At 42.1% G+C, this 15,624-nt stretch overlaps 2 protein-coding genes across 2 annotated transcripts; one reads left to right on the forward strand and one right to left on the reverse strand.

The window, feature by feature from the left end:
* The first annotated feature begins 5,367 nt into the window (after window positions 1-5,367).
* LOC113027223 (monocyte chemotactic protein 1B-like) lies at window positions 5,368-6,913 on the forward strand. The gene is made up of 3 exons (XM_026176843.2): window positions 5,368-5,559; window positions 6,012-6,129; window positions 6,219-6,913. The coding sequence occupies exons 1-3, from the start codon at window positions 5,493-5,495 to the stop codon at window positions 6,331-6,333; spliced, it is 300 nt and encodes a 99-aa protein (XP_026032628.2). The 5' UTR covers window positions 5,368-5,492; the 3' UTR covers window positions 6,334-6,913.
* A 5,708-nt stretch (window positions 6,914-12,621) lies between these two features.
* Window positions 12,622-14,407, reverse strand: LOC113027224 (monocyte chemotactic protein 1B-like). The gene is made up of 3 exons (XM_026176845.2): window positions 14,177-14,407; window positions 13,394-13,511; window positions 12,622-13,304 (listed from the first exon to the last, which is right to left on the reverse strand). Exons 1-3 carry the CDS (start codon window positions 14,241-14,243, stop codon window positions 13,190-13,192), a joined length of 300 nt encoding a protein of 99 aa, XP_026032630.2. The 5' UTR covers window positions 14,244-14,407; the 3' UTR covers window positions 12,622-13,189.
* Window positions 14,408-15,624: the final 1,217 nt, after the last annotated feature.

A 15,624-nucleotide genomic window follows, 5' to 3' on the forward strand; every position in this document is an offset into this window, starting at 1 on the left:
CAACAAAACTAATGTTGGTCCATGTTCAACATACTTTTATAACATGGAAACATGGAAACACACCACACACCAAACTGTAAGCCTAACCATGGACAGATCCTAACCCCCGCCCCTAACACTTACCGTAAATGACCCTTTTTTAGATTTTTTCCTGGGTGGACATCAGCAAGTCACAAAGCTATCGCATCATAGTAATTTGATTGGCTAAATGCTATGCTGATCCAGTACAAACTTTATTATTTTGATCCAGGAACACCAACACGCTGATATCAGAGAGACCTCATGGTGTTTGGATGCTAGCATCTACAAACATTACTGAGACAAGATCATACAACTCACAAAATCATCACTGTGAAAGTAGATGTTTGCTAGTGCGTCTGTTGTGCTTCAGTAATAAAGTTCATTCCAAAAACCATTTGGTTTTTTATTTAACTATGTGCATCATTTGTGCATCACACATTTACCAAAAGGTTGTAAACTAGAGGTCATCAATTTCATCCCTATAACAAAGAACAGATTACATTATTTAGACTTTAAAGTACAGACAATGGGTAACTTTATTGTTACATTTAGTCAAATATAGAACATGTGTGGCTCAATCTATTACACCATATCACCCTATGTTATTTAGCATGCCGAATATTATATTAAAAATAAGTTTTAATCATTGTTTTTTATTTCTGAATTGTCCTGCGTGTTAATTCATTTTGATTATTCCAGAAATTCATTGAGTGAATGAATCCTTGCAGTTCCGCTGCTTGTATCCACAGCCTCATTCCTTCAGTGGCAAGAACTGGACCACAACTGAGGTTAGGACCATAACCAACTGCTTTGCTTCCGCACAGCTCTTTTTCCACCACAACACGTCGGTATAGCATCAGCATCACTGCAGACTTCATATCAATCTGTCAGTCAGCACCATTTTTCCCTTACTCATGAATAAAACCCAGTGATACTTAAATGCCTTCATGTGAGGCAACAAGTTCCTGACCCAGAATGAGCAGCGCTTTAAGGAACTCAGGACAAAACCTAACCATATAATTGATGGTTTGCTAAACTCGCCTCTTTGAACTCCCACACCTGAGTTTTTGCCACTGCCAGAGCCATGCTCTGCTTGGTCTGCTCGTAACTACTGGCTGTCTCGTGAATTTTGGCCTTTTTCAGAGACCCCCATTGTACTCTCATTCAATATCTGGGTGTGCCACACCTGTCCTGTATAAGGCCAGGGGACAACATAATGTTGCTCTTTGTCTGCTGGATAAAGTAATATAAATATCTTGATCAATTACAGATTTGCATGTGCTGTTACATTTGAAAAAACATATTTTATAATAATATTTTAACTGAATACAGCAAATATAAACACCTAAAATATTGAAGTGAAAGGAAGTGATCCTTATGGTGTCTTATCATCTTATATATCCAGAATGATTTTATGACATTATGCAAGGTCACTTCACATACCTGACTCATACCTGGGCCTGCTATGATTACATGACTACTACAGAAAATAAACCATGATATGAAACATGCAGTAAGCCTGCAAACAGATGTGCAGGAAATGTCACTGGTTACAGAATATTGAAAAGGTGTTACATATTGTCCGTGCTAGGTTTCTACATGCTATAAATTCAATCTAGACAGTAATCTTGACTTCAAATGAATCTGCATGCCAAATTATTGTCTAACGTTTGAGCATTTTATCCATAGATTTTATACAAAAAAATAGCAACCCAAACATCAGTACAAAGGATGAAGCTGAACATTTTTGTCAGTCGTCACACGGTAATCACAATGTAGGCCCACCCTAAAACACACGCAGCTTTATGATCCTTGTTACACTAGTGGGAAACAAAAGTTACAATATGAATATTGTGTGGTGTTCAGGTGGATGTGAAACTGTAACAGCTGAGACCATAAAACCAGCAGGAAAGTTTTCATTGAGGTCACAGAACAAAGAAGCTACAGTGCTGTTTTCCCATAGACTTCTACACAGCCAGACTTGGTTCTGAAACCACAGCAGTCAACCCCCCCATTGGTCATTAGAAGAAATGCAGGTTTAAGGCACTTTTCAGCCCTGAAAGCTACATCCATCTTCAACCCATTTAACCTTCACATGTTCACAAGACTGTGTTTGAGCCACATCACAAGAAAAAAGCTAGAATTTGAGGAAAATGTGTTTTGTTGTGGCCCTACTAAAGTACGCCAATACTCTAAAAACACCACCTTCTGTTGGTGTAGGAGTTTACTCAGACTCAGACACAGGCTGTGACTCATAATAAAAGTACAGGGTGGGCCATTTATATGGATACACCGTAATAACATGGGAGTGGTTGGTGATATTAAAGTCCTGCACATTAGTATATGTGAGGGAGCAAACTCCTCAAGATGGGTGGTGATGGTCACCACCATGGTGGCCATTTAGAAGTCGGCCATCTTGGATACAACTTTTGATTTTTCAATAGGAAGAGGGCCATGTGACACATCAAACTTATTGGTAATGTCACAAGAAAAACAGTGGTGTGCTTGGTTTCAACGTAACTTTATTCTTTCATGAGTTATTTACAAGTTTCTCTTTGTTGACAGCTATTGACATGTCGAAGAGGTTAACACGTGAGGAGCGGATCGAAACTGTGTTGATATCTGGTGAACGCAGTAACCGGGTCATTGCAGCAGATTTCAATGCAAGACAGCCTACGAGACCACCCATCTCCCATGCTACAGTTAGCAAACTGCTTGCTGAGTTTCGTGAAACTGGTTCAGTGTTGGATTTGCCAAAATGTGGATGCAAGAAAACTGTCACTAATGAAGAAACATCAGTGCCTGTCCTAGCTTCATTCAGCAAGAGCCCTCAGCGTAGCACTCGCCGCATGTCACTGGAGAGTGGCATTAGTCGAACATCCCTTCGGCGGATATTAGCTACTCACAAATGGCACCCTTACAAACTCCAGCTACTGCAGCATCTCAACGAGGATGACCCAGATCAGCACACAGAATTTGCAGAATGGGCAAAACAAAAACTGGAACAGGACCCTCAGTTCATGCAGAAGATTTTGTTCAGTGATGAGGAAAACTTTTATGTGACTGGTGTTAACAAACAAAACCACCGCTATTGGTCTGACACTAACCCACACTGGATGGATCCCTCCAAGACTGTTGGACCAACAAAAGTGATGGTTTGGTGTGGTATATGGGGTACAACGATAGTGGGTCCATTCTTCATCTACATGATGATGTGTTTCCCTCTTTATGCACTGAAGCTGGCACGTTCCCTGAGTTTTTCCAGCAAGATGGTGCACCACCACATTATGGGTGCCAGGTCCGAGCATTCCTAGATGAACAGTTTCCTGGAAAGTGGATTGGTCGTCGTGGGCCAGTTGAATGGGCCCCAAGGTCTCCCGATCTGACCCCCTTAGACTTTTATCTTTGGGGTCATCTGCAGGCAATAGTCTATCGTGGGACGATGCGAGATGTGCAGCACTTGAAACTACGGATACTGGATGCCTGTGCTGGCATTTCTCCTGCGGTGTTGCTATCAGTGTGTGAAGAGTGGGAAAAGAGGGTTGCATTGACAATCCAACACAATGGGCAGCACATTGAACACATTTTATAAGTGGTCAGAAACTTGTAAATAACTCATGAAAGAATAACGTTACATTGAAACCAAGCACACCATTGTTTTTCTTGTGACATTACCAATAAGTTTGATGTGTCACATGGCCCTCTTCCTATTGAAAAAACAAAAGTTGTATCCAAGATGGCCGAATTCTAAATGGCCACCATGGTCACCACCCATCTTGAGGAGTTTGCCCCCTCACATACTAATGTGCCACAAACAGGACTTTAATATCACCAACCATTCCCATGTTATTACGGTGTATCCATATAAATGGCCCACCCTGTATATTACATTAGATTAAGCTAGCTTACTGGTTTAAATTCTCTTTTTAAGTCTGAGTGCAACTTATTTAAAAATACCACCATGTCTGCAGCTGGAAGAATATTGCAGCTGTATGCATCAAACCACATTCAAACTGCCTGACGTGTTGATTCTAAACATAACCAACATGTAAACCCGTATTAACAGGGTTGGCTCGGATTCCATCTCACTGTATGTTGAATGAATTACATCCTAAAAACTGTATAATACTTAGCGCCGTATATCTGACAGTTCCATTCAGTTCATATCAGTTAGATTTATATAGCACCAACAGTCGGCTCAAGTCACTTTACATTGTACAGTAAAGAACTTAAAATAATGAAGAAAACCCCAGCAGTCAAAACTATGAGCAAGCACTTGGTGACAGTGGGAAGGAAAAACTCCCTTTTAATAGGAAGAAACCTGAGGCAGAACCAGGCTCAGGGAGGGCCCCCCATCTGCTGCAACTGGTTCGGAGTGAGGGGAGAAAAACGTTACTTACTGTAATAATAATGACTTTAATTATTTTAAAAACCATAGGGCTATTTCGAAATGAACAGAAATGATTCCTGATGCTTCCCATGAATTTGTTGTCCTCATCTGATTTACATTTTATTGTTTAAGAAACACACAAGTGAGTGAGACATGAGTGCCAAATTTAGCTCAAACTTTCCAAGTTCATGTGAATGTTGCTGGCTGAATGCTGAATCAGTGTGACACCACATGCATGCATAACATCCATGTGGTGTCTCTTGTACTTTCAACGGTTATTACTGAGAAAAGTCTCCTGTGTGATTCCACAGCTTGTCTGTCAGACAGCCAGCACTAAGACACTCACCACAGGTCATGACTCTCATGGGAACCTTTGATAGATTCCAAGCCCACAATAAAACTTTCATCCCAGCAGTCATAGGAGTCAAAAAATCCAAACGTGTTTTACTACATTCCATTCATTCAAGTCATTCTCCTGCTGCCTTTTGTTGTGTCCTTGTTTATTTACATAATTACTGGCTGGAAGTTTGTTGCTCAGTTGGAGATTCCTGTTGTATCTGTGCTCAGTCTGTTTATTGAGCTGCCCATTGGACTCCTTATATTGTCTGGATACTCATATGACCTGTATCATCATTAAACTGTGGTTGCTCTCCTGTGTTTCACACCGCACCAATGATAAAAAGTGTAATAATAAAGAGCAGATTATGCAGATGAGAGAGAGATCAGATTTTTGTAGTTTTAGTCACACCCTCGCTCAAGTGAGACGTAATTAATAGGGAAACTCGATGTGTAAAAACCGGTTCCTCATTTTAGTTTAACAGTGAAACAGTTTATATAGAGAACCGAAAGCACAGAGAAAAAAAAGCCCAAAAAAAAATACCCTCTATAGTAAAATGGCAAAAGTCACAGCCACGTCATGGATATTCCCAAGATGCAAAGTGGGGTCTCCCCGCTTCTTCTTCCAACTGTATAAATGTGAAGCAGGTGGACAGCAGTGACACAGCACAGAGAACAAGCCGACAGAGCTCAGCTGAGACTTTAATCCACTGTTGCAACACGAAGCCAACAAACAAACTTCAGGATGGCCGCTCCTCGTCTCGCTCTGTCTGTGGTTGTGCTCATGCTGGCTGTCATCGCTCTGACTGAGGGTAAGGCTCGTTTTAATTAAGAGGCTTTTACATTTTTGGGTATGGAAGCCAAAACAAATAGTAAATATTGAGATCTAGTCCTGAATATACATGTATTAAAAATGCAAAGACATATAGTAAATCATTAGTGTGATTTCCTGTATTACTGGTGATGAGTAGTCGCTATTTTTCCAAAAATATTAAAACACACACACAGAATTAATGCAGCAAATAATATTAACATATCACTTCATAGAGATAGTTAAGAGAGGACAGGTCACATGACAAATCTGACCACTTCATAACTCAGGGGAACAAATGAGCAGTTGCACAGTGTCGTCAACTAAACATACAGTATCAGATGTGACCTCACACCAGCCAGCAGGAAACTGAATCGGAACAAAAACCAAGAAGCAGATGATGTGGTGCTGTGTCAGTGGCTCAGTTGTTAACTTGTTCCTGTTTGTTTGCAGGTATGCGCGGTACTGGCCCAAAAAAGTGCTGCTTCCGCTTCAATGACCAGGAAGTGCCTAAAGGAAGAGTGGTCAGCTACGTCAAGACCAGCCAGCGCTGCTCCAAGCCCGCCATCCTGTAAGTACACAACCTCACAAACACACATCACCACCATCACCAAACCTGCCCCTCCATCCTCTGACTCTCCTCTTTCTGTGAACCTTCAGGCTGAACACAGTGGCAGGCCGACAGCTGTGTGTCAGACCTTCGGCCCCCTGGGTGAAGCAGCTCATCAGCTACCTGGATGCCAAAGCCGTCCCAGGAGAGACATCCAACCTGTAACCATGGAAACTACTTTGGAAGAGCCTTCATGGACAAAAGCTGGACAGTTTATATGTTTAAATGCTGGAAGTTTGTATAACCAAACAGCAGCTCTTCTGTCTACATGCTGAATCTGTACCTCATAATGTTATAGCTACATCCTGAGTACAGGTTTCCACTGGGTCAAAAAATTTACGAATGATCTTTCTGCAGTCCAACGATTTTGTGTGTGTGCTTGTTTACACTGCCATTCTTTTAATACTGATATTTAACATTTCTGACTATGAATGTTTTATGATATTTTACAAAACAAGTGTGTTTTTGCTTAATACAACACTGAAAGTCTGACCGTAAGCACTGTGATACTTTGAAGTGTAATCTGAAATGACTTGAGAAGCTGTTCTTTGTGAAAGAGCAGTGCCTCCCACCTCCACATGGTGTCATCAGTAAACAGCAGAGTATAAGCTATAGGCTGCAGCACTGTTCCTGCACTGTGGACAGTTTGTTTGGTTTATATGTAAAGTCTGAGTAAACATTTTTTGTTTTGCATGCTTATGCTACTAAGTGTACTCCTTAAATTAAAGTTACAGGATCAGCTAAAGTTTGTCTTTGTCACCCTGTGTTTTGTTGCATACTGCAACAACTCATGTCACTTAAATAGACACCAGAGCAACTTATGATAGTACTGATAATATGATATCCTCTCGCTGAAGATCACGTTGAGGGATTTGTGTTAAGTGTTCTTGCAGCCCTCCAGTGGGTCCTATAAGGCACTGTTTCCCACACACTTTGCCGTGGCACATAGGTGTGCTGTGAGAAATGATCCGGTGCGCTGTGGCAGATTATCTAGTTCCACCTGATTCGTACTATAAGGGCCTGTCTCAATATGCGTACTTGTGCGTATTTGCGGTCTCGTGGCCTCGTGATACGTCATCAGACCAAGTAGTGTTCCAATTCAAAGGGGGTGTCCAAATTTATAGGCTGCATCCTCCTGCATCCTTCCGGCCTACCCGGCCTTCGGAGGACCCGGCCCAAATAGACCGCGGTGGCCGTGTCCTCCGAAGGCCGGGCCGGAAGTGAGAGGCTGTGAAACTGGACGGTCTAGCCTTCAGATTTGCGTCACCAGCTGGAGTTTAATAAACTCAGCCGTCTCCTCCTCGATGTCTAAAATATAACAGGACACTGGCGTAAATCCTCGATCATCTCACACTTCTCTTTAATCACTTTTCTGTTTATTCAGCTGTAATCTCAGCCAAACCGATTTACTCACAAAGAAATTAAACACTGAAAACAGCCAATCAAGAACATTTTTAAGTTACCTAAGTGACTTTTACATATACATATATATATATACAGTGTTGGGGAGTAACGGAATACATGTACCGCCGTTACGTATTTAAAATACAAAATATGAGTAACTGTATTCCGTTACAGTTACCGTTTAAAAAGGTGGTATTCAGAATACAGTTACTTTGTTGAAATAAATGGATTACACTGCGGTACTTTCCTGGTTCATATTGTGGTGGGTCAGGACTGTTTGGGTTTTGTTTGACAGCTACGTGCTGTTGTTCCAGGCGGCAGCGTTACGGTTGCCATGGTTACAGGGCGACGCTCTCTCTCTCTCTCTCTGTGCGACTGTGTGATTCCTGGGTGAGAGAGCGCCTTTTGTTGTTGTTGTTGTGCTAAGCTAACAGGCAGAATGCTACAAGCATAGCTCTAAAGAATGTAGCATCATGGGCAGTGTAGTCCGTGCTGCAGGGAGAATGGACTGCCATACACGTTAATGTGTCTGTGAGCGAGGGAGGGAGAAAAAGGCAAAGTACGAGTTGTCATCGAGCAAAAACGGGAGCTGGAAGCATGTAAATATAATAATAATCACTTCAGCCAAGAAGAGTGCCTGACGAGCCCAGTTGTAAGTAAGCTATTAAGACTCGACTGTACACCGTGTTCGTGTTTTCCTCCGAAACAATAAGTTCCGTTGGAGCAGTCTTTCAACGCCTCTCTCTGTCTCCCGCAAGAAAAGTTGACCCACACAACAAAGTAAAGCTATTTTTCGGCTATGAGCCGACAGGGACCCCGCCGTATTAGTCAGAGGTCCCTTTACTACAGTTCGGAGTCGCGGACCTTCAGTAATAGTAATAAATCACACAGCAATAGTACATTCACGTTGTTGTAAAAAGCATGATAATATATTAAGTAATCCAAAGTATTCAGAATACGTTACTGTCATTGAGTAACGTAACGGAATACATTACAGAATACATTTTGGGGCATGTAATCTGTATTCTGTAATGGAATACATTTTAAAAGTAACCTTCCCAACACTGTATATATATATATATATATATATATATACACTGAACAAAAATATAAACGCAACACCTTTGTTACTGCTCCCATTCCCCATGGGATGGACGTAGAGACCTAATATTCATTCCAGATACACAATATAACCATCCCTCCCAAACAGTGGTCACAAATCAGTCCAAATGTGTGGTAGTGGGCACATCTGCTATATTGAGATAATCCATCCCACCTCACAGGTGTGCCACATCAGGATGCTGATCTGACATCATGAGTAGTGCACAGGTGTACCTCAGACTGCCCACAACAAAAGGCCACCCTGGAATGTGCAGTTTTGTCTCACAGCAAAATGCCACAGATGCCACAAGCAATGAGGGAGCGTGCAATTGGCATGCTGACAGCAGGAATGTCAACCAGATCTGTCGCCCGTGCATTGAATGTTCATTTCTCAACCATAAGCCGTCTCCACAGGCGTTTCAGAGAATATGGCAGCACATCCAACCGGCCTCACAACCGCAGACCTCGTGTAACCACACCAGCCCAGGACCTCCACATCCAGCAGGTTCACCTCCAAGATCGTCTGAGACCAGCCACCCAGACAGCTGCTGGAACAATTGGTTTGCACAACCAAACAATTTCTGCACAAACTGTCAGAAACCGTCTCAGGGACGCTCAACTGCATGCCCGTCGTCCTCATCGGGGTCTTGACCTGACTCCAGCTCGTCGCCGTAACAGACTTGTGTGGGCAAATGCTCACATTCGATGGCGTCTGGCACTTGGGGAGATGTGCGCTTCACGGATGAATCATGGTTCACATTGTTCAGGGCAGATGGCAGCTGAGAATGTCCCAGTTCTTGCATGGCCAGCATACTCACCGGACATGTCACCCATTGAGCATGTTCGGGATGTGCTTGACCGGCGTATATGACAGCGTGTACCAGTTCCCACGAATATCCAACAACCTCGCACAGCCATTGAAGTGGAGTGGACCAACATTCCACAGGCCACAATTGACAATCTGATAGACTCCATGCGACGATGTGTTGCACTGCATGAGGCAAATGGTGGTCACACCAGATACTGACCGGTTCTGGGTCCCCAGACCCCCAATAGCGCAAAAAACTGCAAATTCCAGGGTGGCCTTTTGTTGTGGGCAGTCTGAGGTACACCTGTGCACTACTCATGATGTCAGATCAGCATCCTGATGTGGCACACCTGTGAGGTGGGATGGATTATCTCAATATAGCAGATGTGCCCACTACCACACATTTGGACTGATTTGTGACCACTGTTTGGGAGGGATGGTTATATTGTGTATCTGGAATGAATTTTAGGTCTCTACGTCCATCCCATGGGGAATGGGAGCAGTAACAAAGGTGTTGCGTTTATATTTTTGTTGAGTGTATATATATATATGTATACTTCTATATCAGTCTCCGAAAATGTCGCAAATATCATGCCTTGATAAACTGAGCAGATATTTGAAGTTTACATAGCTACATTCTTGCCTGAAAATATCTTAAAAGTTTATTTTGTGACCCAGAAAGAATAATAACAGTAATATTAAAACTTAGTGGCGGCCACCATTGTTGGAAACTGGAATTGGCTGGGCCGCACTATAAATTCTGGGACATGGTGGGCCACGAAGGATACACCTGACCCATCCTTCAAATCTGGGGAAAAGGAGGATGTATTTGTCACTTGCATTTGGAGGAGTCTACGAAATTGGACAGCCTTTGTTGCATTGCTGTTACATAATTGGCCTACACATGCGGCCTCAGGAGGACGAAGCCCATGAATTTGGAAACCCGCAAAGTACGCATCAAGCCGAGAAAGCAAAAAATTCCCTGATGTCTTCTTGCTCCACCCGTTTTATTGGGCATGCATCAGTGGTGACTTGTGTTGCAGCCCGTTCACACTGCCTAGGCATAATATAGTGTCGATTTGTCAAGTCCCGAGACGTTCCTGAGGCACCCGAAAGGTGACCTTCCGCATTCTTATGCCACGTGCCGGCTTATGGATGAAATCCAGCAGAATGACGCTCCTGTGGTAATCCACGTCCCAGCCGTGTATTGCAGCCCTAACCCTAACCTTATCCCTAACCCATAACCATAATCTTATCTAACCGATCTAACCTTAACCAGGACTTTAATGATAAGTAAAACGAACGTACATGTGAAGATTCATTCCAAATGGTTCTCATGTTTCCTCATTTTTCCAATCTGGGAAAATAGGGACATGTTGGGTGCGCAGGAGCGTAAAATACTGACGATTTGTCACCTAGTGTAAAATGTTAGGCTTTGGAGTGGGGAGTGTTGTGTGTGGACTTGGTGAGTTAAATACCACAGAATTTCGATCAAAACTCAAATGCAGCATTGGTGGAGAAGCACAGACAGTGTTGGGGAGTAACGGAATACATGTACCGCCGTTACGTATTTAAAATACAAAATATGAGTAACTGTATTCCGTTACAGTTACCGTTTAAAAAGGTGGTATTCAGAATACAGTTACTTTGTTGAAATAAATGGATTACACTGCGGTACTTTCCTGTTTCATTTTGTCGCGGGTCAGGACTGTTTGGGTTTTGTTTGACAGCTACGTTCTGTTGTTCCAGGCGGCAGCGTTACGGTTGCCATGGTTACAGGGCGACGCTCTCTCTCTCTCTCTCTGCGACTGTGTGATTCCTGGGTGAGAGAGCGCCTTTTCGTTGTTGTTGTTGTGCTAAGCTAACAGACAGAATGCTACAAGCATAGCTCTAAAGAATGTAGCATCATGGGCAGTGTAGTCCGTGTTGCAGGGAGAATGGACTGCCATACACGTTATGGGTCTGTGAGCGCGAGGAGGGAGAAAAAGGGGAGTGGAAAGGTACGAGTTGTCATCGAGGAAAAACGGGAGCTGGAAGCATGTAAATATAATAATAACCACTTCAGCCAAGAAGAGTGCCTGACGAGCCCAGTTGTAAGTAAGCTATTAAGACTCGACTGTACACCGTGTTCGTGTTTTCCTCCGAAAACAATAAGTTCCGTTGGAGCAGCCTTTCAACGCCTCTCTCTGTCCCTCGCAAGAAAAGTTGACCCACACAACAAAGTAAAGCTATTTTTCGGCTACGAGCCGACAGGGACCCCGCCGTATTAGTCAGGGGTCCCTTTACTACAGCTCGGAGTCGCGGACCTTCAGTAATAGTAATAAATCACACAGCAATAGTACATTCACGTAGTTGTAAAAAGCATGATAATATATTAAGTAATCCAAAGTATTCAGAATACGTTACTGTCATTGAGTAACGTAACGGAATACGTTACAGAATACATTTTGGGGCATGTATTCTGTATTCTGTAATGGAATACATTTTAAAAGTAACCTTCCCAACACTGAGCACAGATAAGCACAGCTCAGTTTATCAAGACATCACATATTTGCAAAAGTGCTCTGACGTTTCGGAGAAATCTGTTACCCGCCAGCTCGATAGCAGACCGGGAGGTCAAGGCTCATTAGAGCCCAGCGAAAACAGCGGACTCCACCCCCCGCTGTCTTTCGCTACTCCGGTTAAACATAATATATAAGTGTCTTATATAACTTAAAATGTTAATGTTTGGTTTATTTCAGTATTTTATTTGTTCCTGAGGAAATCGGTTTAGCTGAGATTAAAGTTAAGCTTCATAACATATTAATCACAGTTAAATTAAGAGGGGAAGGCAGTAAAAATTCCGGAAATGTGACATCATCAAGTACGCTGGTGTTCCAATGGTACAAATCTCCAGTCCGTACTCACGTTATCATAAAGTCCGGACTTAGCAAGAACGCGAGAACGGACTTGTGTAATTGAGAATTGAAAAAGGGCATCGGAATCACAAGCAAACAAGGATTTGGTTAAATGTTATTTCTCTTTATTTTGAACAAGTGAAGGTTGAACTCTACACCTGCAAAGGACATCAGTAGTTGTTTCATTGTCTGTTTATGTGACACGAGCTGTTACACTCTGTAAGAAGACACACAATGACAAAGTTTCACTGATCCTTTATCCTTTATTTTAAAGTGAAGTTTTCAGCACAATCATAAAAACACAAATACTTAAGTTTTACATCAAAACCAAGCGAACTGTCCACAGTGCAGGAACAGTGCTGCAGCCCATAGCTTATACTCTGCTGTTTACTGATGACACCATGTGGAGGTGGGAGGCACTGCTCTTTCACAAAGAACAGCTTCTCAAGTCATTTCAGATTACACTCCAAAGTATCACAGTGCTTACGGTCAGACTTTCAGTGTTGTATTAAGCAAAAACACTCGTTATTCAGTATAATAAGATAAATAATCAAAGTCAGAAATGTAAAAATATTAAATATCAGTATTAAAAGAACGACAGAATAAACAAACAAAGAAATGTTTGGATTGCAGGAAATTATTCCTATTTGCAAATGAATCTCATAATTATGTCTTTAAGTATAAGAATATCTGATACAGATTCAGCATGTAGACAGAAGAGCTGCTGTTTGGTTATACAAACTTCCAGCATTTAAACATATAAACTGTCCAGCTTTTGTCCATGAAGGCTCTTCCAAAGTAGTTTCCATGGTTACAGGTTGGATGTCTGTCCTGGGACGGCTTTGGCATCCAGGTAGCTGATGAGCTGCTTCACCCAGGGGGCTGAAGGTCTGACACACAGCTGTCGGCCTGCCACTGTGTTCAGCCTGAAGGTTCACAGAAAGAGGAGAGTCAGAGGATGGAGGGGCAGGTTTGGTGATGGTGGTGATGTGTGTTTGTGAGGTTGTGTACTTACAGGATGGCGGGCTTGGAGCAGCGCTGGCTGGTCTTGACGTAGCTGACCACTCTTCCTTTAGGCACTTCCTGGTCATTGAAGCGGAAGCAGCACTTTTTTGGGCCAGCACCGCGCATACCTGCAAACAAACAGGAACAAGTTAACAACTGAGCCACTGACACAGCACCACATCATCTGCTTCCTGGTTTTTGTTCCAATTCAGTTTCCTGCTGGCTGGTGTGAGGTCACATCTGATACTGTATGTTTAGTTGATGACACTGTGCAACTGCTCATTTGTTCCCCTGAGTTATGAAGTGGTCAGATTTGTCATGTGACCTGTCCTCTGTTTACTGTATCTATGAAGTAATATGTTAATATTAAGTTTAATGCTGCATTAACATTAATTATTTTCATATTGCACATTAGAATGGACTCTTTATCTTAGACAAACTACTGAATGCTACAGCTTTAATGGTTCATGACTTTAGCTTCAGAAATAGAATTTCTTTCTAGTAACTCCTATGAATGAAAAAGATTGAAGAAAAGTTTCATACATTGTTTATCAAAAATAAAATCAATAGCTTGCTATTAATGGTCTATTAGTTTGTAAATAAAACAGCCAAGAATTATTGTTGCTTTGTAATAAAATTAATGATTTGAGTGATTTGTTTTTGGTTTTCTCAATTAAAAATTAAAAAAACATTTTTTATTGTTACGTATAAACGCTGAATATCATATTAATATTAATTTCAAATTGTTATTCATCACACAGTGTAAAGGTCAGATCATTAAAACGAGCCTTACCCTCAGTCAGAGCGATGACAGCCAGCATGAGCACAACCACAGACAGAGCGAGACGAGGAGCGGCCATCCTGAAGTTTGTTTGTTGGCTTCGTGTTGCAGCAGTGGATTAAAGTCTCAGCTGAGCTCTGTCGGCTTGTTCTCTGTGCTGTGTCACTGCTGTCCACCTGCTTCACATTTATACAGTTGGAAGAAGAAGCGGGGCAGACCCTGTTGGGCACCTTGGAAAAATTTGTGACGTGTCGAGTTTCACTAAAACAGGGAACTGTTCAGTTTCCCTTTTCACTACGCCTCTCTCAAATGGGACCAAAGTAGATCTCTCTGGTCTGTCCAACTTCCTATGTGCTTTCTATTCTGACACCACAGACCTTTCATTGCTGATGCAGTGTGAAACAGTTAAGTGTCTATATAGGACATATCAGTATTCAGACATGTATTTGTTCAACCCCGTGGAGTTTCCCCTATATATGGATTAATATGGACTTAGCTGCCTGCTGCGTCCTCTTTATGCTAAGAGCAGTCCCACCTTTCAGCCACTCTGCACATTTCGAGCTTTCTTAGGGTAAACTTTTATTCTGAGTCGATTCCCGTGTCTGAGTCCAGCTGTTGTGAAACTGTAACAGCAACATAAGTGATACTTGTTTTACAGTATTGGAGCGCTCTCATAGGGCAACTTTATATGAAGAAGAGCAGAAACAAATGTTCCTCAGATTTCAACCTTTTTCTCTCGATGTGGCTGAAACACAGTCTGGTGAACATCCAGACAATCAGTTAATAGAAGAAGATGAAATGGGTTGAAGATGGACTTCAGGAGATTTCAGGAGTGAAAAGTCCTGAAATCACCAAAGCATTTGCTCATAGCAGGTCATGTGACTGTGGGGGTTTCTGTGTTTACCTTGTATTATTGTAGGGTCTTTATCTTATAAAATAAAGCGCTTCGAAACAACTGTTGTTGTGATTTGGCGCTATATAAATAAAGTTGAATTTAACTGCTTTAAACCTGCATTTCTTCTAATGACCAACAGGCGGAGCCACTCCTGTGGTTTCAGAAAGAAGTCTGCTATAAACGTCACTGTAGCTGCTTTGTTGTGTGACCTCAGTAAAAAGTTTCCTGGTGGTTTGATGGTCTCAGCTGATATTTTCAAGTCCTCCGAAATATCACATAATGTTCATTTTGTATGTTGTGGTTCCCACTAGTGTAACAAGGATCATAAAGTCAGGTGTGTTTTAGGGTGGGCTTAGCTTGTGTGGTTGATAAATGCTGAAAACTGACAAAAGTCTCAGCTTCATGCTTCACACATGCAGAACTATCACTGGGTGATGTCTGGGTGGCTGTGCCCACCTGGTGTATTTGTTTAATATACAGTCTGTGGATAAACTAGTACTAAAAACTGTCTGTGCTGAATTTTTAACATGTACAGAAAAGCAGCAGGGACAATGTGCATCACCCT

The sequence above is a fragment of the Astatotilapia calliptera genome, chromosome 7 (assembly GCF_964374335.1).
Source record: "Astatotilapia calliptera chromosome 7, fAstCal68.1, whole genome shotgun sequence".
Lineage (NCBI taxonomy): Eukaryota > Metazoa > Chordata > Actinopteri > Cichliformes > Cichlidae > Astatotilapia > Astatotilapia calliptera.